Source organism: Doryrhamphus excisus, chromosome 22, assembly GCF_030265055.1.
Source record: "Doryrhamphus excisus isolate RoL2022-K1 chromosome 22, RoL_Dexc_1.0, whole genome shotgun sequence".
Lineage (NCBI taxonomy): Eukaryota > Metazoa > Chordata > Actinopteri > Syngnathiformes > Syngnathidae > Doryrhamphus > Doryrhamphus excisus.
In genome coordinates, this window is record NC_080487.1 from 7655331 (window position 1) to 7681703 (window position 26373).

The following is a 26373-nucleotide window of genomic DNA, read 5'->3' on the forward strand; positions in this document are numbered from 1 at the left end:
GGGTTTGACTCCTTTTGTGTGTGGGGGGGACAAACTACGAGATTCTAGCACCTAAAGCTTGCAGCGTCCTCCAACACTGTGAGCGAGAAGTGAAGGCGTTTCAATAGCACATCAGTACCACACGTGACAGCAGATTGACAACCACCAGCATAATAAATTGTTTTTAAAAAATAATAATCAAAACATGTATCAACCCTGACCATCGGCAGCAGCTTGACATGACATGCACTTTGTACCCAGAATGCGATAAGAGGGGGTGGGGGTGGGACAATACAGACTACAGTGACATTTCCTCATAGCCAATACGTTTGTACTCGAGTCAAGTCCACAAAGTCATAGAAAGTCGTACAAGTCTTGCAGCTAAGCAGTTCTTTGCACAGATCAATTTAAACACTATTGACGCCTTAGGCTTTGCTTACCTGGGTTACTGCAGCAGAACCTAAGGTGCAAGGTCTGAGGAAGGGGGACACTGCAAAGATCAGATATATATGCGTGTGTATATATATTTATATATGGATTGCACTGTTTGCAGTCAAAAGGATTTGTATTTTCTGATCTAGTCATTCATTCATTCATTCAAAATTTGTCATAAATCAATGTTCATTCGTCAGTAGTACTGGACAAGTCCACGACCATCATCACATGCTCAAATAGAACATTAGCAAAGAGAAGGCTAAGCATGCTACACTAACATCTCTTTGCTTTCTGATTAACATCTATGATGCAAAAGCAAGATGGGGAAGGGGCATTTAAAGAGGACAGTCAAGTCAACAACTGGCTACCCCTAACAAAATGTCCGACACGATATTCAACAATTCAACGTCTCAATCATTTGTCAATAGTCTTACGCCGCGTTGCAGAACATTGGATACTTACCCGAAAAAAGGGAACATGGCAGGATTTGACAAAAGAATGTATATATTGATATACTTTGCAAGCATCACAAGGCTCAATTTTGTACTTACAGGACGGCAGGGCTCAACTTGGATGAAGACTGCGAGCCTACAAATCTCATAGCTCATATTGGATAGAGACCAACAAGTGGCACAGCAAAAATCATTTGGTTTTTGCAATGGGTTTTTTTTTATCATAAAAAACATGTTTAAAAAAACGTACATTAGTTTACAGTCAGAAAGTTTAAATGCATCAATGTCATATACAGGGGCAAATTTACCTGACTGTCCTGCAGGAAAAACACACACAAAAATAGGGACACTAAAACAGGCAACACACGTTTATCCTCTGAGCAACAAATACAGTACAAAAATACTTGCTTACCGCTCGTCTACACTTGCCTGTGGAGGAGGAAGTGTCTATATCAAGGCAAAACATACTAGTGCCACCATGTCAACAAAGAGTGCCACCGCGCCACAGTTCATGTAACATGGATCACTTCCTGTTCTGACGTCTGGCTACAGATTCAAGTCAAAGCATGGAAGGTTCAAGAGTCAACAAAAACCACATGGAGTGTCTTATAGACAGTTGGAGAGAAACAGGACAGTATCACTTTGTGTCAACCAGATTGAAAACCCACACATGGCCCTGCTAGCTTTTGTAACGCCCCCTCTCAAAGACGACAAACATGCCCCCCTTTGTCTATGGTGATCCCCACTTACCCACACAGGAGGTTTCAGTTTGTTTTATTGCAAAAACACAACAGGCAATAGCATTTTTAAAACTGAGATGATTTACATGGTAATGTCTACAGTTTAAGAATAAACATGACTTCTAACCACACTGAATGTAGATACAGGGCTGGAATGACCACATGAAGAGTTACCTCACTAAAAACAAAGCTTTTACAAGAGAAAAAGAAAACAAATGTGGAGGACGTGCTCGCCGGTAATCTGCCATCTATGTCAAACACTTTCAAACCAAGGAAATTTAAGATCTTCATCAAGGCGTCTGCATCCAAACATTTAACAAAAGGATTTGTTTCGACAATGAAGCATTTACTTTATGTCCACTTCACATTACTGGCCCTGTGCAGGAGAAATACATAGAAGATACATTGCATGTTAACAGTGGAAACACTGGACTCATGTCCTGTTTAGGAAGGAAGGTTTGGGTTAAAAAGTGCCATGTTGCAGCTGAACTCACTGGAACCCTGTAATAGCCTGCAGGGGCAAGGATGTTAGGAGGCAATCACGGACCATTCCATGCACATGTCTAATCTAGGAGGAGGGGGCGTACCTGAGGGGCCTGTGGTGCCGCGCCCATGGTCTGAGGGTTGCCTGTGCCGTAGTACGCCGCCTGTTGCCTGTAGTACTCGGCCCAGGCAGCACTGTAGTCGGGTTGGCCGCCGGCCTGGGTGGCTGGGGCCGCAGCTGCTGGGGCCGCCGCCTGAGGAGCAGCTTGACCTGGTAGATCAAAAGGGAAGACTTGAGGCGGCAAAACCAAAACAAAGAAACCCCAGACAAAAAACAGTGACGACTTCCACCACAGCCAATAGAATAACTTCAAGCAGCTAGTTTATGAATGGTAGGATTAAGACATTTACCTCAAACACACCTTTTCTTGCATATTTGTTACACTTAAGATGTTTCAGATCAAACAAAATGTATCTATCGTTCCATCAAGAGTGATGCAGGGCTCGACAATAACGTTGTACCGATGGCCCGGGGCAAGTTAAAACAAAATTCGGGCAAGTAAATCCAATCATTAATATTCCCGTCGGGCAAGTGCACTTTAGCATGCCGTACTGCCAAGAGTTTTTTTTAAAGCGGTTCTTGTTGGGTGTTGGTAAAACACGGACTGCGTAATTCCGGTGGTAATTTGCAAACCAATCCTTGCAAATCTTGAAATGGACCAATCAGAATCGTTTATTTAGACCGCGGTCCGTAATCCACAATCCGCGTTTTACCCACACCCGTTCTTGTTCGCGATCAACCAATCAGCGATCGTTTTACTAGGAAAACATCTATCATGGCGTCCCTGCCAACATCGTCTAATTCTTCAACAACTTCTGAAGGAAAACACCAAAAAGTGATGAAACAGTGCCTCCTAAACAAGTATTTTATTAGCGGCAGCAAATCAAATGATGGCAAAGGTGAGTGAATCACATTGCTGTGACAATTTGAAGTGGTCACAATGAAACACCACCCATTAGATCCAATACCAAGTGCTGATTTTGCACAAGCTACAAAACCTAGCGGTTTCATTTCTCTGTGTATTTTTCTCACCTTTGCTTCACAAATTATTGTTTGACCATTGAGCATTTTTTCTGGATTAAAAACACTTTACTAGTACACAAATGTGTCAAATGTTTCATTGAGGTACACAACTTATAAATATCACTGCTTACTACGACTACCATGTGTAAGGTAGCATGGCTTGCCATGTTAACATACATCTCCACAAATTTTCAGACATTCCTCCAAATACAATGCATCAGTACTATTATCTGATGAATTATCAGCATATATTGATATATGATATCATTATGGCAGTCTTTTCATTTTACATGGGGCAAGTTCGGGCAAGTAGTTCTCACCTTAAGGATTCCCCATGGGCAAGTAATTTTTGTTTTTAACGTAGAGCCCTGTGATGATACAATAAAATTGCAATTCCTACAAGCGCTGTGGAGGAAATCTGGCCAACACTCATCTTCGCTCAATTGTAATTGTAATTCAGCCTCATTGAAGGGTTTTCCAGCAGGAACCGCCTTTCAAGGTCATGCAACAGCATCTCAATAGCATTCAGGTCAGGACTTGACTCGGCCACTCAATGATCTTCATTTTGTTTTTCATTCAGAGGTGCACTTTTTCTTCACAAGAATTTGTGTTCAGTTGCGTTGTTACTGACCAATTTACGTTGTTACATTTGCGAATGATCTGCAACATTGTGTGACAATCATGCACAAAATAAATCAGGAAGGCGGCAAACACATTCACACCAATGTGTAAGAAGGGGAACGAACCCACAACCAATCTCTCAGAATGGGGGTCAGAAACCTTCTGCTTTTATATTGGGTGGCTGTCAGAGCAACATCTCTACAAGAGAAAAGCTGCATGAGGAGCACAGCCACCCATCCCACGCACAAGTACACCCACCTTGTTTCTTATAGTACTCCTCCCATGCCTTAGTGTAGTCCTGAGGTTGTTGACTCTGTTGACCTGCAGAAAGAACAATTTGTCCATAAGTACATTGCGCCATCATCTGAGATCATCAGCATTCACAGTATGCACACCCCACATACACAACATGACACTGTCCAATCAACGGAACGCTGAAGCACACTTTGCAGCAATGAGACAATAGCATGTCCAACACATTATCTTGGAAATAAGACTATTCCTAAACTCTGGAAAGGTTTTGTTCACAGTTCAGTCCAGGAGACATTGAGAATGGTGCAGTCTAAACAGCACAGGCCGTTCAAGGTCAACCCATGTGGAGATACACTGAAAAAAGAAAATCAAAATAGCTCCACGGCAAGCTTCAAGTACTAATGACTACTACCCAGGCCTGTAAAAGGCCGATAGCCTGGTTGCTGTTTAGACTGTTGCATGTTGAATAGGTGTACACTGAGACTACAGTCATATACCCATTTTCTTGTAATAATCCTCCCAGGCCTTGGTGTAATCTGCCTGTCCACTCTGACCTGCAGCCTGTGGGTCACCTGTTAAAAAAAACGGTACTTGTAATTAATAAATCCTTCTGAGTAGGTTTTCCTCCACCTGCCTGGGGGGGCTGTCAACCTCAAGATGGTGGACAAACTACCATGTCCCTGGCCTATTATTAAAACAAAAAAAAAGTTTTAAAAAGGGAGCTGGGAGGGGAGAGAAGTTAGTCTCCTGTCAACCAAAACAAAGTTTAAGACTAGTGAAGTGAGGCTAGTCCACTACACTAAACTTCTTCCATGCTAATTGGAGGAGTGGAGGGGGTGTTCATCCAGGATTATTACCTTGACCATTGGACTGATTCGTGCCTGGTGCTCCGCTGGTGGGGGTCATTGGAGCCTGAGGTTGTTGACCATACTGGGCGTAGTAGGCTGCCCACGCGGCAGCATTTGCATCAGCTGCTGCTTTGTCTGAACCCATGGTAGGAACAACAAACACTTTCAGACAGGCAAGACATCAATAGTTAACTCAATCATTTCCTGCAGTGTCAGGTACTCACTTGGGTCAGGCTGTCCCTGTTGCCAGTGGGGGTAGCCATTGCCCCACCCCTGAGGCTGGTATGGTGCTGGGGGACCGCTGAAAGAAACATGAACAGTTTTGCACTTGATAGTGATACAGTCAGCTATCCTTTATCGCCATTAATTGGTTCCGCATTGACTGCGATGAGTGAATTCTAAATATGGGTACCATCATTAGAGCCCTCTCGACATGAAATAACACCCATAGTCACATTGACACTGCTATTACCAAATACAGCATATACTAGGTAGGCACTGTAGTAAGTGTCCACTAAATATACTGACCATGCTGACAAGTTGTCAACACGGACCTCCCTTTACATATGAGGTGTGTATGTAATGATGCGGAGTTATGGTTGCTACATTATGCCTTCCTGTCAGACACACTGCGGGTCAGCCCTGATGCCAGAGGGAAGTCATCTGCTCTGGCCGCCATGGGGCTCCAAGCAGACCCTGTGCTGCCATTCCTAATGCTGGTGGTGATTAATGCTGTGATTAAGGGTGCAGACTAGGGCTGGGTAAAACAATTATTTTTGTAATCAATGAATCTAGAAAATAGTTGTTCCATGCATCGATTAATCTAACGATTTGATTTTAGGCTGCACGGCGGACATGTGATAAGCACGCAGACCTCACAGCTAGGAGACCCAAGTTCAATTCCACCCTCGGCCATCTCTGTGTGGAGTTTGCATGTTCTCCCCATGCATGCGTGGGTTTTCTCCGGGTACTCCGGTTTCCTCCCACATTCCAAAAACATGCTAGGTTAATTGGCGACTCCAAATTGTCCATTGGTATGAATGTGAGTGTGAATGGTTGTTTGTCTATATGTGCCCTGTGATTGGCTGGCCACCAGTCCAGGGTGTACATCGCCTCTCGCCCGAAGACAGCTGGGATAGGTTCGAGCACCCACCGCGACCCTCGTGAGAATAAGCGCTAGAAAATGAATGAATTAATCGATTATCTCCCCATAATTTGACATATAGCAATTAAAGCCAATTTATCTCCAAGAATAAAACAAATATATTTTTATTAACTTCAAAAATTAATTGTATAAACAATACAACAATAAAGTGCACAATGTAATCCTATAATAACAAAAATAATAAATTACACTTTCTTTCAATAAAATTGATCAAATATGCCGTTTTAAAAACGTTTGAATTATTTTTTAAATGCAATAGCCTGAGGGTGTGATGTTCAAACTACAATGTAGCAAAAGATGACTATGTTGTACTTACTGCGGCCCTGGGGGTCCCTGGTTGTAAGGTCCAGGGTTGTAAGGACCCATGGGAGCTCCAGGAGGTCCTGGTGGTCCAGGAGGACCATGTGGGCCTGGGCCGCCATGTGGACCAGGAGGACCATGTGGGCCACCCATTGGAGTAACAGGTCCCTGAGAGGATTAATTTTTTTTTTTTTAAAGACATGCTGCAGGGCTCTTTCCAATTATACTCCTACGCAGACATGCTTATTCACCCCAATTTTCTCCTCCACCAGCTGTCTGGCGTAGTCAATCTGTTGGGGGGAGCCTCTGACGGTGAACATTTTGACGTTGGGGTCTGAGTTTGGTGGAGGGTTCCTCTGCAGCTCAATCCTGGCTCCTGACTGTTGGCTTATGCATTTAATGGTCTCACCACCTGAAGGAGAAGTCATCACAATCCTACTTTATTTTTCACACCCAGCCTTTGCTATGTCAAAAGGGCCACCTCAAAGTTATCTTGCCTTTTCCAATGATGAGGCCAGTCTTCATGGTTGGAACAGTGAAGGTAAACTCCTGCAGACCACCAGGGGGACCCATGTTCCAATTGCCTTGCCCACGTCCTCGGCCTCTTCCACCACCGTGACCAGGAGGACCTCCAGTCTGGACACTCCTCAGCAGGTCCGTAATGATTTCCGCTGCGTGCTGAGCCTGGTCAGGAGGACCCATGATCTGTGCTATCCTGTCTGGTGCACTGCCATCATCTGGAAGGCAATAACAATGATGTTATAAGCCATCATTGACATACAACAGGTTTCTCTTAATGAGTATTTAAGTCTCAGAACACTTGAGGTTAGGTGTATCCATCAGCCTGTCAGAGTGGTGCATGAGTTCTCATCATAGACCCAATACTTGATCGAAAAAGCACCCTAGATGGGTTTGAAAACTTGCCTGGTTTAAACTGGATCCTGACACCTGTGTCGCTCTGTATTTTCTTGATCATCTCCCCATTTCTGCCAATGACAATTCCAACCGCAAACCGGGGAACAGGAACCTTGGGAGGCAGAGAAAGAACACACTGAGAATGCTGCTGGATAATACCCATCCCTTCAGAAAGAAAGAAACTTACATCTAAGCTGTCCCCTCCGATCCTGGAGCCGTACTCGCCCCTCTGCTCTCTGAAGCCCTGTTCCCTGATCAGCTCCAATACCATCTCTTTAGCTTGCTGCCACAGACGGTTGCAATCAGGTCAATGTCTTCTCATGGGAAAAAATGGCCAGCTGAATACCAGAAAGCATGATGACCCACCTGAACTTTAAATGGCTCTCCTGAAATGCGGAGAGGTTTGTCTGCGCCTGTGTTTTGGGGGCCATCTTGGATCATGACCATCTTCACTCCCGCCCTTTCCTGCAATAAAAGTAAACACATAAAATAAAACCAATTGTCTGCATTCGGCTGAAAGGGATAATACAGTATACTCCAATATGAGATGTTTTTCCAATACATTGTGTTTATAAGACTATTTGCATATAGCTTGATATCACGTTAAAAGCTTGTATAATAGTCAGTGAATAAACAGTTGCATCAATCTTTGTCTCAGAGATCTCCGGGCAGCATAAAGTTAACATATCATTACATATTCACCTACGTCGATTTAATCTGTGATATGTCATAACCGGCCCGCGGATAAATTGGTTGGCCTCGAGTGCTGACCCGGCCTTGGCGACCATGAACATTGGTGTGGTTCCATTGCCATGACTAACCTGAAGGCTCTTGATTGTCTCGCCTCCCTTCCCAATGACCAAGCCAGCTTTTGAGGCAGGGACCATAATCTCCTGAACGGTCATGCCTGGGCCATCGCTGTGATGGAACGCTGGGGCTGGTCGCCCCTTCTCAACAATCTCCTGGAGCAACCGCTTTGCCGTCCTGTTCATACAGGAACGACATTGTCACACACAAGGTTGCACAGCATAATACATAATCATTTTTCAGTAGGTCTGACTGAAGCTTAAAAATGAAGTAAGACAGTATGATACTTACATGATGGATTCTGGTGGCCCTGTCAATGTCACTGACCTATCAGGCATGCCTCCACTGTCTACAAGACAAGATTTACAACAATCATAAAATAAGTTAGTTCTTCTTATTTGCAGCAACCATATTTAAGCTAAACTTACCAGGAGCAATCTGTATTTTGCACCCAGACTCTTGCTGCAGACGTGATATTTGTTCGCCACCTCTTCCGATAACTACAAAAGAATAAGTGTCTTAACTCCTCCTCCTCTTCTGTAGCCAACACTGACCAGATACAATAAGCGCTGAATTAACTCACTGAATCCAACCATTCCATCAGGAACTTTGTATTCTTCCGATGCCGACCTGACAAGAGAGAAAAAATGATAAAAATCGATGAGCTAATTTTGTACATTCAATTTTGAGGTAACCCGAGTAGTCGTCGACTCAATTAGCTCACCTCGAGGGGCCGCCCATTCCTCCCATGGCAGAAAAAGCTGTACGGTGGATAAATTGCAATGAGATACAGCCTTACTATAAATACAACTGCTGCTGCTGTCATCAGTTAACCCACCATCATTGGTTGCCACTTTCTTCGTCTCTGGTTGGTCTACGACAACAAAAGCAGCATCAGTATGCGTCACAGTGCAAGCTGGAAAAGTCTGGTCAACCTATCGGGCTAAAGCCCAGGATGCATTCACTGGGCTTATTTGGGCATTTTATTACTCCAACAGTTACAGGTATCACAAATAGAGAATGGCATTGACAAATAATGGCGTGCATCAACAGTCGCTGCACATCTTTGAGGCTTACTTTACACAAAATCGTAATGATTAAAACATGCACACATGGATTGAGATTATAGCATCAGAAAATAAAAACGTATGAGCACACACACCATTAATTTAGTGGGTGTGTGTAGACAGTCAACAAGAGCCCTGCAACAATTCATTCTATAATGTGCAAATGCAATATTATTGGGTATATTACTCTACCATGTTGACCAAAACATGGAAAAATTCAAGAAATGTGTTGGTGATCTCCGTCTTAGGTGTGCTGCACGGGTTGGTTTGCATGTAGTGCAGCTGTCAAGTATTCACAGCACTTCACATTTTCCACATTTATGTCACAGCCTTATTCCAAAACTGATCATATTTTTTTTACCTCCTCAAAAATTACAATTCCACACAGACACACAACATCCCATAATGACAAAGAGAGAAAGGTTTTTCTAAAATGTTTGCAAATAGTACATAAGTATTCATTGCTGTGAAGCTCAAAATTCACTCAAGTGTATTCTGTTTCCACTGACGATTCTGGAGATGTTTCAGCAGCTCAATTGGAGTCCACATGTGGTAAATTCAGTTGATTGGACATAATTTGGAAGGGCAGAGATAAAGATAAAGGAATTATCTGTTGACCTCAGAGACAGGACTGTCTCAAGGCACAAGCCTGGGGAAGGTTCCAGAAAAAAATTCTGCTGCTTCCATCTGTGGAAGGTTTGGAACAACCAGGACTCGTCCCAGGGCTGGCCGGCCATCTAAGCTGAGTGACCAATAACCAAATGGTCACGGTCAGAGCTCCAGCGTTCCTCTGCAACTATTGCAGTGTATTTCTTTGGATTTCCAAACGGTCCGTTTTAATTTATTCCACCCACAGCCCGCCTCCAGGCACGCCCAGTACACTGTGATTGGTCACACAAACAAGATAGCCCAACCCCACTCTCTAATTTTGAGTCACGTACGCAACCATACTAGCATGCTAAACTAAGCTAACCCCACTATCTTCCATTTACGCTCCACTAGCTTCCATTTACGCTCCCCACACGAAAGTTCCTTCTTATGACAGTATTTCATTCATGTCATGTATCAGTCAGTTACGCTTATCATATACAAGTCTTGACCAATATATATGTATTTACCAATACAAGTCATTTTCGTATCATTGAAATACTATGTTATACTATGCTGCATATAAAAGTGGCCTCATCATTGGAAAAGGCAAGATAACTTTGAGGCGACCCTTTTGACATGGGTGTGAAAAATAAAGTAGGATTGTGATCTTACTAATGCATTCAACTACAATTTTTAAAATTAGTTATATTGTTTTGATTTCCACTTTTTTGGTCTTTTTTTTGTTTTTTTTGGGTCTGAAAATGGCTGTGCACTGGACACTTCCCAACCTGATGGAGCCCAAGGAGGTACAACAAAGAGGAATGCTGCCCAAAGATTGGTGTGCCAAGCATGTGGCATCATATTCAAAATGACTTGAGGCTGTAATTACTGGCAAAGGTGCATCAAAATATTGAGCAAAGGTTGTGAATACTTATGCACACATTTATTCAGTTTTATCATTAACGAATTTGCAACAACAAAAAAGTTCACATCGTCGTTATGGGGTGCAAATAAGGCTGTGAGATTTGGAAAAAAATGTGGAAAAAGTGAAACCCTGTGAATACTTTCCAGGTGCACTGTATAAACCCCCAGAAAGCAAACACAAGAGAACCCCATCTTTCTCAAGAGCGGCGGGAATGATTCTATATTTGGGTCATTGTGGCAATTCATAATCCTGGGTGGTGGTGCTTTGTAGCAAAATGTGTCACCCATATGGTACGGGGAACCTGATTGAAAGGCATGATGAATTGTTACTGGGGCTGTTGTATAAATACAGGGCTCCAGACTGCAACTGAATGGTCGCACTTTGAGACTAAAATATGAGACAAAGTTTTTTATCTGCTCACACATGTGCATAAAAAGCAAATAAAAGCATGTGTCCTGTATTGACCTGACAAGGGATGTGCCTTATTACCATGAGAATAACAAAAAGTCAGTGCAATGTGTAGTTGACGTCAGGCAGCTTGTCACAGATGCCAGCAAGTGTTATTTGAATCAGATTTGAATCACACTGAAGTCCGGCTTTTCCACCATCTTTGTTTCCACATTTTGCCTGGCTCTACTGTCAGACTCCACTATCATTACCCTGGACACTATGCACACAGTTTAATACTTAAAGTTTTATCTTATTTATACTGTTGTGTATATTACAGGACAGATTGAAAAAAGATAAAACATTTTTATTGTGTTATTTTGAACTAAAAACTATTACTTTCCCTTGCATTAGTATTAGTCTATACAGGCATCAAATGAAATTCCGGCTTGGGTCAAATGGTGCTAATTTGTTTCACAAAATTAAGGGGACAGTTCAGATTTGGACTCGCTGGAGCAATTGGGGGTGGTAAGTCACCGTTGATGTACTACAATGCTGATGGGGATGTCAATTTCAAGTAAAGCCAAACTATCCCTTTAACTCACCCACTGCAAAAGACGTACATGGAATGGACGTAAATGGAAGTAACATTGACTGCCAAAGACATCCATGAACTTCTTTGGCTTTTTTTTTCCCCACAGGAGCTACAGATCAAAGTCTTTGTGTGTGAATTTTTAGGCAATGTATTTCAGTCCCAGTAGGGGGCAACACTTCTATTTTCCTCCGATCGACAGCAACGGCTTGGATATAATGACAGAAGTTGCCGAAATGCGCACTGACTGGGAAAATGGCGACAAAAGTACAGGCTGCTTACATTGGCACAGAGTAAGTCTGGCTGTGGGTCTGTTGTGATCGGGAAGGATAATGGTGCCGTTCATGTATAGTTTGCACATGCACGCACAGCTATATTTACACATCTGTAAATAGATGGTGTTATATGCTAAATTTGATAAGAACAATTGTTCAGTTCTGCTTGAATTTGCTTCTCTGTAGAAAACGCCAATTAACAGTTTTTGGAGTCTAAATGTTCTACTGTCGATTTATAAAGCCCAAAATGGGCTAGAAACAAAATCTATTTTCTGTTGAAAGGAGAGAGTTTAAAGTATCTTTGCGTAGTTCCCATGGTGAAGTAGTCATAAAACTCAATATTCTGTTAGTCTTGAAAGTTCAGCAAAACTTGTTTTACCGCACTTACCAGGAGCTACAATGAATGAGATGCCACCAATACGGCCTCACAGAAGCTAGAAGGTCACTGTGCTGCTAGTAAAAAAAATAAAAATGTCTGGAGCCCTGAAATATACTTCATATTATCAACCAGGCGGGTGTTAGTAACACACATACTGTTAGGATCTTTTTGGACAAAACTTTGGACGTGCATATGAATTTGAGCAAAGGTTTAAAAAAAAGCAGATCTACTATGTTAATTAATAATTAGTAGCCACTACAACATACACAAAGCAAGCATCACCATTAACAAGACTTGCATGGAATCGATTTGAGCCACTGACCGATATTCAGGTTAGGCATGGGAAAATACCCACCAGCGTCCTCCAGAGGCCTTTTCTGGCCTCCGTAGCCGAATTCGCCCGCTGATGGTGCTGCAACGCCATCGCCGCCTATTTTCGCTGCGATCTGAAACATAACAACAATAAAATCTATACCACCACAAAATCAAACTCTGAAGCAGCAGGCAAGGGCGACATGGGTGCTGCGGCCTTGTGCTACACGTCTCCGGAAGTGGGGTCCAACAAAGGAATACCCATAAACTCGTGTTGACTCACTATAACGCGCACAATAACACACGTACCTCTTGTTCGGTTGTGCGTGTGGTGAAATACACAGTGTTTACAGTCGTGCTGCTTCTGTTTGGCTTTTGCGGTAACCGTTGGTGTGGTGTTATTGGAACATATCTTGCTAACTCGCTTAGCTTAAGGCGAAGCCGCCAGTAGGGAAAATAGAACGAACCGAAATCGGACATTCACACGTCGAAAGTGGTATTCTGAACTGACAAAAACACGACAAAGGGGCTCTTACCTGTCGTGCTCTCTGAAGAGCGTCTTTAAAAGCATCATTCATACCACCACCGGAGGACGGGGGAGCCACATTGCTGTAGTCCGCCATATCTGCTGCTCTTCTCCCTCGCCGCGTTACAAGATGGCGGCTGACATACGCTTACATACGCTGGAGGAGAACTCAATTCGCGGGGGTACTTGATGTCGCGCGATACTTGGCTAAGGTGACGTTATTCGCTGTTTGCTTCCACCTTTTAGCGCATGTGTTCGTTATACTGTAGTTGTTATAGTGGACTTTATTTTATCTTGTATAAGGGCGAAGGTGTTACTATGATGGATATTGTGTGTATGTTACATAGTAGCATTTAGGACCAGCGCAGTAATGTACTTTTATGAGTGACGACATGAGCGTCTTATGTTTATGGAGATGTCGGAAGCTACTGTATTTCCATTCAATGACACTGCACATGTTTTTTACACACATAAACAAGACTGGACAAGAGAATAGCTGAACTATTACACAATCACCAAAGCAAATCAAGCAGTTAATTCGCAAATAACATTTCTATTTTAAATAAGCAACAACAAAAATGTGCCTCTAGTTCAGTTGCATGTTTTTTAGACATGAAGTTGTATGACATCCCCATCAGCTGTGTAGTGCATCGATGGTGACTTACCTCTTACTTCTTCCCATGAGACGAGTCCTGGTTGGATTTCGGTGATGAGGAACTTAGGGGGGGCATTTAAGTAAACAGTCTGGCTTTTCAAAACAATATGCGTTCAAAAGAGTAAAGAGTAACATTTGCATGACAAAAATGCCTCCTCAAAAAAAATCAGCATTACTTCCTCTCCCGTCATATCGCTGCGTGTCTATTGTTGTGTATGTGTTCCACAGCGCCTGGCATCGCAATCCGTGCATGTAAACACTGTGGAAAACAAGGAATGCATATTGTTTTGAGAAGCCAAGCTCTTTACTTACCCCCACCACCTAACTGGAATGACATTTCTCATCACAGAGAACCCGACTCACGAGATTAAATAGGGGGCTAAGTCACTGTTGATGCACTGCTGACAGAGATGTCATACAAAAAAATCAAAAATGATCCCTTCAAGAGTCACGCGAGCTCATCCAATGTGGCTGATCCAATCACACCCATTCATTTTCTTCTTGAGAACACAACACCGAAATGCTAAATGTCAGGATTCCGTCGAGGAAAAGAGATTTTCAAATGTTCTTGTTAAGATGAAGTTGATGAGTGCACATGGAACAGCCCTGACGAAGCTGGCTCCCATTCCATTGTAGTATCCCCTCAGTCCGTGTCTCTGGTAAATCCCAAGGAGGCCCTGCAGCACGCCTGATGCAGCATGTGAATGCGAGGAAAAGGCTGGGGAAAATAAAGACAGCTGGTGATGAAATTGTCGGAAAATGTCGAAAGTATATAAAGTGCTTGCACCTCGTGCTTGCTGCTGTGTTCTTATGACCGCCAAAGGGTAGCTGGTCATTTGTCCACAAGCAAAGGCCATAAAACTGAAGGCGAACAGCCTGGAGTCACTGCTGTAGGCTGGATCACTCTGGGCCCAGTTCATGATTGACTGTCATGGACACAAATGAATAGAAGTACAGTGGTACCTCGGCTTTTGCTATCAATCCCTTCCAAAGGGTCCGTCCCGATAAATATATAAAAACCAAATCAATTCTTCTCTTAATGCTAATCCCTAATACATTCCAGACATCCAAAACCACACTTTGTAGAGACATGCCGAATAAACATATACTGTAAATGACAAATTAAAGAGATGAATTTGTTGAATATTTGTTATTCTTTATCTACCGTAGTACTGTGTGTGAGCCAAGACAGCTGAAAAACAATCAATGCCGTCAACGCACTTTGCTACATGCAATACTGTAGTATAACCCAGACGGTCTACAGGAACCGACTGTCCAAATTTGGTGAAATTTCAGTTGAAAACCCAATCCTTTCCAAACAGGGGTTGTTGGAAAACCAAAGTTTGTATGTTTGTGTGTTGGATGGTTTGATGTGTTGGTTTCACCTGATGAACTGCACACTCCACACCTGCATAAGGGATCATGCACAGGATGCTGGGTTTGAAGCCCCTGTAGAATGACAACAAAGACTCGTTCCTGTAGATGGAGCGGGCGCACGCCACCACCCCGTGATGGGTGCCCACTTGCTGCAGGTTGAGTCTCACTTTCAACACCTGTTGGACAAATGTTTAGGAAAGTCAGCTATGAAGACGACAAAACAGAAACTGTAATATTCTTGGGAGTTTGTATATACATCAATGGAGGATTTCTTGGTGCAGGGAAATACTGTAGGAGCAGTCTTCATTCATTCACGGGTCGTGGGGGTGCTGGAGCCTATCCCAGCTGTCTTCAAGCGAGAGTCGGGGTACACCCTGGACTGGTGCCCAGCCAGCCAATCACAGGGCAGTATAGACAAATAACCATTCACACTCACATTCATACCTATGGACAATTTGGAGTCGCCAATTAACCTAGCATGTTTTTGGAATGTGGGAGGAAACCGGAGTACCCGGAGAAAACCCACGCATGCACGGGGAGAACATGCAAACTCCACACAGAGATGGCCCATGCAGGGTGGAATTGAACTCGGGTCTCCTAGAGAAGCAGTCCTCACATACCAAGCAAATATGCCCGACTGGCTATTAATAGCATAGGACCCATCCATCCATCCATTCATCCACCCATCCATCCATTTTCTATGCTGCTTATCCTCATTAGAGTTGCAGGGGTATTCTGGAGCCTACCCCAGCTCACTTTAGGGCAAGAGAATGGCCGCCAGCCAATCACAGGGCACATATAGACAAACAACCATTCCCACTCACATTCATACCTATGGACAATTTGGAGTCTCCAATTAACCTAGCATGTTTTTGGAATGTGGGAGGAGACCAGAGTACCCGGAGAAAACCTGCCCACAGACGGGGAGAACATGCAAACTCCACACAGAGATGCCCAAGGGGACACAGGTCTTCCAGATCTCCTGACTTTGTGGCCTACATGCTAACCACCGTCCGGTTTGGTGGCACATTCCAGCATGATTATTCGATGTTTTTGCAGAAAATGTCCAAATTGCCAGCATGGACCTTACATAAATGTGGATACCTCCAAAGGGTAGAAGACAGCATGAGCGACGGCACCAGAAACACAACCCAAGCCAAAGCGCTGCCGGACACTTAGATTCTTCTGACTTCGGTCCTGCACTGACACCTTCATCTTGGCCCAGGAGAAAAGGTTGATTGGGATCAGGAGATGTTTGAATAACGAATGATAGAACAAAGCTGGTGGAGGCATTACGGCACCTGAGCATAGATGAGACACTGAAGTGTGGACTGCGGCGTCCCCTTTAGCACGTTGACAGCGTTGCCTTGCCACATGGAACGCAAGCCACCGGACCGAATCTCCTGAAAGCCTTGAGAGAAGGCTTTGGATCCATAAAACTACAGAGTGGGCAATGTCAATACAAGATAGCACAAAGTCTTTTATGAAGTTTTTATGTTCCAGGCGCTGACCTGCAGTTGGGTCTTGAGGCGGTCGATGGGAGCTGTGGCTGTTCGGGATACAGCATCAGCCAATCCCGCACCAAGAACAAATGTCCTCCATGCACCAACACCAGAATTGTCTTCGGGAAACTCAATGGCCAACGCTCGGCTCTCACCTATGTCGAAAATCTGCAAGACGACAAGACAAGCACGTTGCGTCAATGCTGACCATTGAGTGTTAATAGGTAGGTTATTTCAACAAAATACAATAAAATTGGCATAGTTTCAAATGGTAATTAATCATGATTACTTAATTGAAAAGTGAAATTAATCTGGTTAAAATGTGTAATTATTTGACAGCCCCAGGGGCGTCACTAGGTTCTGAGGACGGGGGGGCTTAGCCCTCTGGGGATGGATGGATGGATGGATAGATAATAAAGAATGCTACTTAAATGTGTATTTACTTGTCAGATTTGAATTCTGTCCTCTGTTCTTACCAGACTGTGTTTCCATGACGACACCAACTCCCCGATGGTGTCCACGGGCTTGAGGATGACGTGCTGCAGGAATTCGTCCCAGTCCACTGTCATCGAATTGTCCGTGTCCATCCTGTTTAATAGACAATCGCACTTAATACAGCTAAGGTACCTTTTACTAATATTAGTTGTAAACTTGCACAAGTTATCCATGCATTGCATATTGTTTAGTAAAAAAAAAGGATGTGAGGTTGAATAATGAATGGATAACCCCATTATTCTTTGTATATATAGTATTTATATACCAAAGGTTCAGTGGTGCAAAGAAATCTTACATTTGTATTACTTTTTTGGCATTGGCCTTTGAAATGAGCACTCCTAACTCCTTAAACAAACATATGATGTCCTCCTGGTCAATCACTCCTAATCAGAAAAGAGACGCACAACAATTATTGTATGCAATGCAGCAGAGACTGAATATGACAACAAACGTAGGTACACCTGCCCAACCTAATGAGATGCCATACATTCAGGGTGAACAAACAGAATACTAATAACTTGTGGTTGCAGGTAGGTTGAATTTGTCATTTTTGACTCTTGCTTTTGTATTGGCTCTCCATAGATGGTGCAAGGGTACCTAATGCTGTGGCCCACGTGGGTATTTTTTAAAAGGAAAAGAGTATTTTTGCACATTTAAAGTCATCATATTAAATGCATTCTTATTTTGGGCTCACCACACTTGTTCTTGTCCAGCTGATGAAAGTAAATTTTCCAGTTCTTCTCTCTGTCCATCATGTAGTTGAGAAACTCATCATAGTCCAGCACACCGTTGTTGTCATTGTCGTAGGAATCAATGACATTCTGGGGGATAGACATGAAAAGAAAAGCGTCAGTTAGGCTCGGAAACGGATGTCACCATCCATCATCCTATACCTGGACCTTGGCATCTGCCGCCAAGATGCCATGTTTGCTCATTTCCCTGTGGAGCTCCGACAGAGAGATGAAGCCGTCATTGTTCTGGTCCAGTTTGACAAATAAACCGCGGAACTGCTCCATTGGTGCAGATGACTTCGCTGCAGACCTGCTCCGCTGCTGACTCACTGCGAGTGGACCACCACCACCACCACCACAGCATCCCCTGCAGCAGCATTGTCTGGGGAAACTGCATTGCCACCTTGATACGGCAGATGGCACTGTAGTTGCACCTGATGGCGGTCTTGTATCCTTTCTCGTTCATGCTAACTTCACTTTTCATACTGGGAATCAAACATATCCATATATTTAAAAATATACACACACATGCATAATAATGTACTATAATACGGATAAATACACTTAGAATACATGGAGCATTATGTACAGTACCTGTATTCAGCGTGCGGTTAGTGGTGGCGTCACATCCGGAACAAACTGTTCTGTTATGTTCTGTCACTGTCAGTTGGTTGTTTTATTAGTCACCTGGTTGATGCAAACTGGGACCCAGTATAGTGACTGACATTCGCACACACACCACACAAATCAATTTGCCTTCTAGAAAATTCTCCTGGCTCCCAGTGAATCACCAAATCGTCAATACCACGAAGTTCTATTTTATAAAGCAGAAGCACCATTTCAAAATAAACACTTGGCACAAACGCTGCGAAGTCTGTTTCTTGGAATATTATGTTTTGCACATTATTTTTAATTATTAATCATTTGACATATTTCATATTTGAAATAACAGTGTTAGTCTACCTTCTCCAATACAATTCTACATCCTAGTAATATATGACGAATATATATCGACTCTATTGCGTTAATAAAGCTACATTAGGGTACTATCAAGTTGAAAGTACAAAGTGGTAGTTGACATTTAATCACAATGACGTTTTAAAACAACATAACAGATGTTGAAGTAAACATCACCGTGCCTTATCGCTTTCCCGCCTGAAACACAACCCGGAAGTAGAATGGTCTCAGGCTCCGAGCTTGACCAACGTCGGAGGCTGCTTCAGCCTACAGGGGAGGGAGACGCTTGTCTATTTAAAGAGTCACACTGCAAGCTCGGATAAAATAATAATAACACACAAGCTCCACGGAGCTCTGTATTCGCCTCCCAAATGTTCTCTCACATCCGACTCAGTGGACGTTAGTCCGGACTGAAGAAGCAAGCCTTCCCGGCCACCAGAACCAGCTGCCCATTTCTCCTCTCTACCTTTTCATCGACGAGGCTTTGGGGCTAAAGGCAAAAAAAAAACAACGATGGGCAAAGATTATTATAAAACGCTGGGCATCAATCAAGGAGCCACAGAAGACGACATTAAGAAAGCGTACAGAAAGCAGGCGTTGAAATGGCATCCAGACAAGAACAAGTCTGCGGCCGCCGAGGATAAATTTAAGGAGATCGCCGAGGCTTACGAGGTCCTGAGCGACCCAAAGAAAAGGGACATTTATGATCAACACGGAGAAGAAGGTAACGTATCTATTTCTGTCAACTGAATTCAAACACCTGCTGCCCATCATGTATGTATGTTGGGCTGTAGGTCACGGCCAAGGGCGTATTTAGTCATTTGGGGGACCCAGGGCAAACCTAGTCATTTAGGTCCAAAATGTGAGTATGTAATGCAGGCAATTTTTGCTGGTTACGTAGTCTTTTGGGGGCCCCTGGAAATCCTTGGGTCAAAAATTGTACTGTGTGAAGTTTTTCGAAATTGTAATATTATATGTTCATGCAATAAAATATTCCAAGCATGTTTTGTTGCTAAAAATAACTACTTGCATGTCAAATTATTGCCTTGACTTCTCACTTTAATAGCAGCTCTCTGAGAGTAGCCATGACTGTGATGCGGCCCTTGATGAAAACAAGTTTGACATCCCAGAATTAGACTGTTATGAGTTATGTGCTCTACACATGTATTCTACACCCGAACAAAGTATTTTACTCTTGGCGGTCCAATAGTCTGTATCGGTTTTCTTAAAGGTTCTGCTGTTGTTCCCTTAACACTTGATCTTTACAGTTTGGGAACATGAATGCACCTTTTCTGGAAAGTGTGAGTTGGGTAAGAACTCCTTAAATGTTAAGGAAAAAGCTCTTTTTCAAAGCTGCTGTAGTAAAGAGAGTTTGGGATGATGAAAAATATGCTCCAGAAGAAAATGATTTTAATAGAGGGGTTCCAGTAAATGGCTGCACGGTGGTTAGTGGTTAATGCGCAGATCTCACAGCTTGGAGACCCGAGTTCAATCCCACCCTCGGTGATTGGCTAGCGACCAGTCCAGTCCCGCCTCTCGCCCGAAGACAGCTGGGATAGGCTCCAGCACCCCCACGACCATCGTGATGATAAGCGGTAGAAAATGAATGAATGAATGAGTTCCAGTAAACCTTCAACTGTCAGTTGGATCGGACTGAGGTTAGCGGTCTTACTAAACCATGGCAAAGTTTCATAGTAGGCTAGCCATGGACACATATCTTTGATATTCAATATTAGCACAACATTTTTTTTCATTAATTTGAGTAATGAGAGGTGTCATTCACATTTACGCCACTAGTGGACAGTAGTAGACATCAACAAACACAGATGTTTCCTGTATGTGTGTATTGTATGTTTTTGCAATGTATCCAGCTGTATTTCCTTGGATTTCCATAACCGTTTGCCTTTAATTTATTCCAGCCATGGCTCGCCTCAGGGCATGCCCACTCCCACTTTCCAATTTTGTCGGTACAGGAGTTAAACTGTCAACTCTTAGGGTGCGCACCATTTTACACTGTTTTGTTTCATATTTGCTGACCTCAGCAAACGTTGACCGTCCGCTGCCCGAGCACATCATCAGTCACGGAACTGGCTAACTGCAGCTAGGGTAGTAGCTAGCAACCGTAGCTATCAGCTAGTAGCCCTGCCTCCACATGCAGGTGCAGCAGTCTCTGTCGGTTAGCCCAGACTTCCTGGTCTTTGGCCACCTCTTCCAGTTCCACTGGGAGGACACCAAGGCATTCCCAGGACAGCTGTGAAGCATAATCTCTCAGTGTGTCCTAGGTTTGCCCCACGACCTTCTTCTGGCTGGGCATGCTCAGAACACCTCACCAGGGGAGTCCAGGAGGCATCCGGACTAGATGCCCGAACCACCTTAAGTGGCTCTGGCTCCTTTATTCCTCTATTCCTCTTGAAGTGAAGGAGCAGAGGCTCGACTCTGAGCTAATCCTGGATGACCCAGCTCCTCACCCTATGTCTTAGGGCAGTGGTTCCCAAAGTTTTTACAGTCACGTTCCCCTTCAGACATTTGACTTGAATCCATGTATCCCCATTTCTGCACACTTAAAAAACATACACCTTTTGTAATTGTCATGAAAATGAAATATTGAACATGATTAATGGGTTAATTAATGTTAGAGTCTGGTTTAAAAATGTGTATTTTGCCTGGTCAAATTTTGATAAAAGCTTTGCATGAGCACTGATAAATAGATAAGTTGTCATCCTATATCTTTTATTTCAGCCGGATGTTAAGATTCTTCCGTTTGAATGAGTTTTAGCACTGTGTTAAAGGGGATTTATTATGCTCATTTTTGGGCCCTTTTGGACTTCTATAGAGCAGCTAAACACAATAACCCCAACCGAAAGCTTTGTAGATCTTCCTATTCCAGCTGTATTTCCTTGTATTTCCATAACCGTCTGCCTTTAATTTATTCCATCCATGGCTCGCCTCAGGGCATGCCCACTCCCCTGTAATTGGTCACACATCCAAGCACCCCAGACTACTGTCAATCCCCACTTTCCAATTTTGTCAGTACAGGAGTTAATAACAAATGAATTAAACCTTTGGAGAGCTACTTGAAAATAGTGGGAACCTAGACACAGTTGGTATGCTGGCGCTCAGGAGAACCGGGATGTGAGGACGCTGCATCCACCTCACGTTCCCAAGGATGAGCACTCATTGTCGGACACACTTTGTCAGAAGCACCGCTGCTTTACTAATTGCAGATAATCTTGACACACAGTGGTAGTAGACATGTGGTCATTACACATTTTTTGCGTAATTTTTTGCGTGTCAACCCACCCACTGTGGTGAAAAGGCTATTAGCAACTCCAGACATCGATGAGCTTGTAATTTGCATGCAGGTAAGACGCTCCTTGTATGCACACTCTATAATGCTACACAGACAACCGCTTACTTACACAAAATAAACACAGTGCTATCTTTGATGAAAGTGTGAAAGCGTCCTAAGTATCGTATGTTTCTGTCTTTCAGGTCTCAAGGGAGGAAGTGGTCCTCCTGGTGACGGACAAGGCAACAACTTCACGTATACCTTCCATGGGGATCCTCACGCCACTTTCGCGACATTCTTTGGGGGCTCAAACCCCTTTGAGATGTTCTTCGGGCGCAAGGCCAATGGGCGTGATGATGAAGACATGGAGGTGGATGGAAACGATCCCTTCGGCTCCTTCACCAGTTTCAACATGAACGGATTCCCTCGGGATGGACACGGCGGCCTGGGAGGACAGCAACAGCAGCAGCCACGGCGCAAGCAAGACCCCGCCATCATCCACGAACTGAGGGTCACCCTGGAGGAGGTCTTCCACGGCTGCACCAAGAGGATGAAGATCTCTCGCAAAAGGCTAAACCCGGACGGCAGAACCATGCGCACGGAGGATAAGATCCTCACTATTGAGATCAAGCGCGGGTGGAAGGAAGGAACTAAGATCACTTTCCCACGGGAGGGAGACGAGTCCCCCAGCACCATCCCAGCTGACATCGTTTTTGTCATCAAGGACAAACCCCACCCTCACTTCAGGCGGGAAGGCTCCAACATTGTGTATCCTGTCCGTGTGAGCCTGCGACAGGTGAGACAAAAGAGTCACACTGAATGAGCATTATACCCATCTCCACGCAAGCCGTCCTCTTATGTAATCTGCTTCATAAGCATTGACAAAACACCCGACATCACCGGGGCGATCAGAGAGGTGGCGCTCGCCCACGCGCTCACACGGCCAGATGTATTTTTACCATTCATCCTACTCGACTGGCTTCTCTGCATGATGTGATTCATTCGGACTCGTCTGAGCAAATATTTAAACAGCCTTTAATTACACAGAATGTTTGCCATTCAGTCTGCAGATCCTGGTATTATTAGCTACCCTCTCAAGTGACATACTGTCCATAAGCACCGCTAATGAATACTCTGACCAGCCACAAGTCAAACCTATACGGGTGGTTGAATTTGAATTGCTTTAAGTCACATTCTAACATCGTCTATTTCCATGCAAGTGTAAAAGGAAGCCATACAGTCATCCATTGCCACATAACGCCTTTAACTTTTTGTGACTTGACTCGTCACAGTTTTTCATTTTTGCACAAATCAAGCATTTAAGCATAACAAAAGCTAAATTAACTAAAATACAAAATATAAGACATTTGAAAGACTCATTCAGAGATGTTGATATGTAGTGTTCTACACTGGTCACTAGGTGTTAATGTAATGTTGGATGAGACACACAACAACCAGACTTGATTGCCGGAATAAAATAACTTTTATTGCAGCTTTGAATTTCAGGCACAATAATCCCGAAAAAAAACACGGGCTACTGTTGCGGCCATAACACACAGCAACAGGAGTCTACTGTATTGGGTAATAGGAGTGTAAAAGTAAATATGTGGATGTTATTTCACATATAGAGGGCTCTAAAATTGTATTTTGAAGGTTGTAGACAGGTTTTCGACGCTCTAACTCAAAAAATCACTTATCACAGTTGGGACTGGAACCAATACAGGGAATTGGTAACAGGTTCTGGATTTACCTTTGGATTATATGTTCCTCAAGCATTTAGGTGTTTTGAGTGAGAATTATGAGCGCTTGATGAATTGATAAATTAATATAAGTGTTTGCGTGTCTGCGCCATCTGTTTCTGTCTCTCTGTGCTACACAGGCTGGATGAGGGTTCACTCTGCATGGGTCTATGTGCATTGGCTCTATATGAAATTAACACAGAAGAGAGTGAGCATTTATTAAGTTATCAAGCCTCTTTGTGCCAGTAGCAGGGCTACACGAGTGCTAACAGTTAGCAAGCAGACATTAATATGAATGAAGGCGATAGTTTGTAAGCCGAATGCCACAGTTCCAGTGTGGCGGCTTCCTCCCGACAATCAACACTTGCTGAGGCTGTCGATCTGTGGAGTAAATATTAAACGAAAGTGTTGTATTCAATCAGATTATGATGTAAAGGATGGCTAACATTTAACTCAGGCAAGCGCTTTATTTTACACAGCTCTATTATCACCCCCATGATAGTTTAAGGATACACTACATAACTATGTGTGTGTGTGCTTTTATTTCTTAATAGAATCGATCTATATAATGTAGCATTGCTGGGAGTACTTCCTGTTTCCCAGAGTGCTTTTCTGTATAGTTTTTGTAAAAAAAAAAAGCACATGGTTAGACCTCACATAGTAGTCAATATTCTGCATTATCCGTTGGTAGTGTATTGTCTGTTTTTGTCTACCTATTGTGTTGCTATGTGTTTAGTTCTTTTGACACCAAGAATAGGAATTTTGTGTGGCATGGTGACGCTCTGCGAGAGAAAATATTTACTCGGCGGACTCCTCCCGAGCTAAACAGTTTGAAATGATGATAAAGATCAGTAAAGGTCGGTGGAACCTGGGCCAATCAGCTGGAGTTTTATTGATTGACCAATGAGCGGATGTGATGCTAATAAGTATGCGATGTTTGCCGTGTCAGATGTCTCTGAGAGTAAACATACACGGACATTTATGTAAGATTTCCTTCAATATGAGCAAGATTCGGTACTAGCTAGAGTCCTCGATGAACACCGACCACTTTTCCTCCCTCCCCCATCCTAATTGCATCCCCCTACCTCTGAAATCAAAATTTGGTCCATGCGTATAACACACGCAGAACAATGAACAACACCTTGATGAACACAGCCTTTAAGTTCGGGGATGGCATGTATACTCACTGTTATAGTATATTTAAAATCTAGAAATGATAATGAGCAAGTCTGTGAAATCTATTAAGAATAATAAAGGAGAAATATTGTGTTCTTTTCTGCCGCCTACATTGGCACTATCTTTGCAGTCGCTGTGCGGATGCTCCGTTACCGTGTCAACGATAGACGGCAACACGTGCAACATGAAGATCACGGATGTGGTCAAGCCTGGCATGAGAAAGACTGTGACAGGCCAAGGCCTGCCTTTGCCCAAAAACCCGGAGCAGAGAGGAGACCTGGTGGTGGAGTTTGATGTGAACTTTCCCGAAACGTTGCCCGGCAATGCCAAGGATGTCCTGAAGCGGCATTTACCGGCATAGAGCCAAGCAGCGAGGTGCGGACGCCCACCTTGATAGATGTGCAATATCGACACTCTTTTTGGGTGTTTTTATAAATCCCATGCATGCTGCCAAGACTTTGTACGTACGCCGATACGAATCCTGGTGAAACCCAGAAATGTGCCGTGCCAAAATCAATCAAAACGATCTCCTGCTTTCTTTAAGACGTGACAGCCGTTATTGCCGACCAGCTTTACTTTGACTTATCAAGCAACATTTGGTTCTGCTGTGTGTCTGCGTTTAGAAATGACCTTGTAAAGCTTGACTTTGAAAATAAATATTTCCATATTAACTACTGAGGCATTATGAGCATATTTGAATGTTTTATTATGCCAGCTCCAGTGCACAAAGTTCAATATTGAAATATTGGACTGTGCTGCTAATTCTGACGAGCCAGCAGGCCTCAGCTGCTGCCTCTGCTGCTAACACTTGCACTTACAGGGCTTATGCTTAACCACCAGGGGACGCTGCATCACTCATCACGACTTGGGGAAGGGAAGGAGGGATAAACAGATGTGACACTGCGGGACCACTTTACACAATTATTCTCCATCAACATGTATATTTTTATACATGCTGTATATTTATGCATGGCCATAAACACTTTCACACCTGTGCAAAGGATGACTGACTATTATCCAGGGTGTATAAACAACGCTTGTTACACAAGTGCAGGGACCGGGATACATTCGTGACACATTTTAAAATTACGTTCAATTACGAGGAAATGGAAAATAGACGTCAAATAAAGTAATAATACGAGGGGAAAATTGTAGGAGTAAGTTGAAATATCTCGATATGAGAATATGATGAGAAACTATTCCCATAACGTTGTTCTTGTAAAACATTCTGAAAATAAAGTCCAAATATTATGGAAATAAACATTCAACTATGTGACTTTAAACTACAAACTGAAGAGCTATTTACATGGACGGTGC

General features: G+C 43.3%; 3 protein-coding genes across 13 annotated transcripts; 1 reads left to right on the forward strand and 2 right to left on the reverse strand.

The window, feature by feature from the left end:
• Positions 1-252: 252 nt before the first annotated feature.
• Positions 253-13387, reverse strand: fubp1 (far upstream element (FUSE) binding protein 1). Of its 11 annotated transcripts, none has more exons than XM_058061441.1 (19): positions 13146-13387; positions 12653-12743; positions 8920-8955; positions 8806-8842; positions 8665-8711; positions 8510-8581; positions 8373-8430; positions 8096-8258; positions 7641-7739; positions 7462-7557; positions 7284-7386; positions 6857-7096; positions 6611-6771; positions 6376-6527; positions 5119-5195; positions 4904-5029; positions 4544-4618; positions 4053-4115; positions 253-2360 (listed from the first exon to the last, which is right to left on the reverse strand). In XM_058061441.1, exons 1-19 carry the CDS (start codon positions 13230-13232, stop codon positions 2170-2172), a joined length of 1974 nt encoding a protein of 657 aa, XP_057917424.1. In that variant the 5' UTR covers positions 13233-13387; the 3' UTR covers positions 253-2169. The 11 variants fall into 11 exon arrangements, with proteins under 11 accessions (XP_057917424.1, XP_057917422.1, XP_057917420.1 ...); XM_058061439.1 differs by having other exon boundaries at positions 4904-5033; positions 5117-5195; XM_058061437.1 differs by having other exon boundaries at positions 12620-12743.
• Positions 13388-14304: 917 nt separating this feature from the next.
• On the reverse strand, positions 14305-19311 carry slc25a24l (solute carrier family 25 member 24, like). Its single transcript, XM_058061444.1, has 11 exons — positions 18490-19311; positions 18058-18380; positions 17859-17985; positions 17460-17547; positions 17146-17257; positions 16679-16837; positions 16469-16606; positions 16272-16382; positions 15176-15343; positions 14578-14716; positions 14305-14508 (listed from the first exon to the last, which is right to left on the reverse strand). The coding sequence occupies exons 2-11, from the start codon at positions 18178-18180 to the stop codon at positions 14321-14323; spliced, it is 1353 nt and encodes a 450-aa protein (XP_057917427.1). The 5' UTR covers positions 18181-18380; positions 18490-19311; the 3' UTR covers positions 14305-14320.
• dnajb4 (DnaJ heat shock protein family (Hsp40) member B4) lies at positions 19055-25729 on the forward strand. Its single transcript, XM_058061445.1, has 3 exons — positions 19055-19576; positions 22345-22937; positions 25187-25729. The coding sequence occupies exons 1-3, from the start codon at positions 19366-19368 to the stop codon at positions 25415-25417; spliced, it is 1035 nt and encodes a 344-aa protein (XP_057917428.1). The 5' UTR covers positions 19055-19365; the 3' UTR covers positions 25418-25729.
• The last annotated feature ends 644 nt before the right edge of the window (positions 25730-26373 follow it).

Excerpts from the sequence above, each read along its gene's own strand:
- fubp1 (XM_058061430.1), bottom strand. The coding sequence starts at position 13,232 with ATGGCGGACTACAGCAATGTGGCTCCCCCGTCCTCCGGTGGTGGTATG. Across the intron at positions 7,097-7,283 it reads CAGGATCCAGTTTAAACCAG|ATGATGGCAGTGCACCAGAC; the intron begins GCAAGTTTTCAA and ends ATTGCCTTCCAG. Across the intron at positions 6,772-6,856 it reads TGGCCTCATCATTGGAAAAG|GTGGTGAGACCATTAAATGC; the intron begins GCAAGATAACTT and ends CTTCTCCTTCAG.
- slc25a24l (XM_058061444.1), bottom strand. The coding sequence starts at position 18,180 with ATGGAGCAGTTCCGCGGTTTATTTGTCAAACTGGACCAGAACAATGAC. Across the intron at positions 16,383-16,468 it reads AGTGTCTCATCTATGCTCAG|ATGAAGGTGTCAGTGCAGGA; the intron begins GTGCCGTAATGC and ends TCCTGGGCCAAG. Across the intron at positions 15,344-16,271 it reads CTGTCTTCTACCCTTTGGAG|GTGTTGAAAGTGAGACTCAA; the intron begins GTATCCACATTT and ends TTTGTCCAACAG.
- dnajb4 (XM_058061445.1), top strand. The coding sequence starts at position 19,366 with ATGGGCAAAGATTATTATAAAACGCTGGGCATCAATCAAGGAGCCACA. Across the intron at positions 19,577-22,344 it reads TGATCAACACGGAGAAGAAG|GTCTCAAGGGAGGAAGTGGT; the intron begins GTAACGTATCTA and ends TCTGTCTTTCAG. Across the intron at positions 22,938-25,186 it reads TCCGTGTGAGCCTGCGACAG|TCGCTGTGCGGATGCTCCGT; the intron begins GTGAGACAAAAG and ends CTATCTTTGCAG.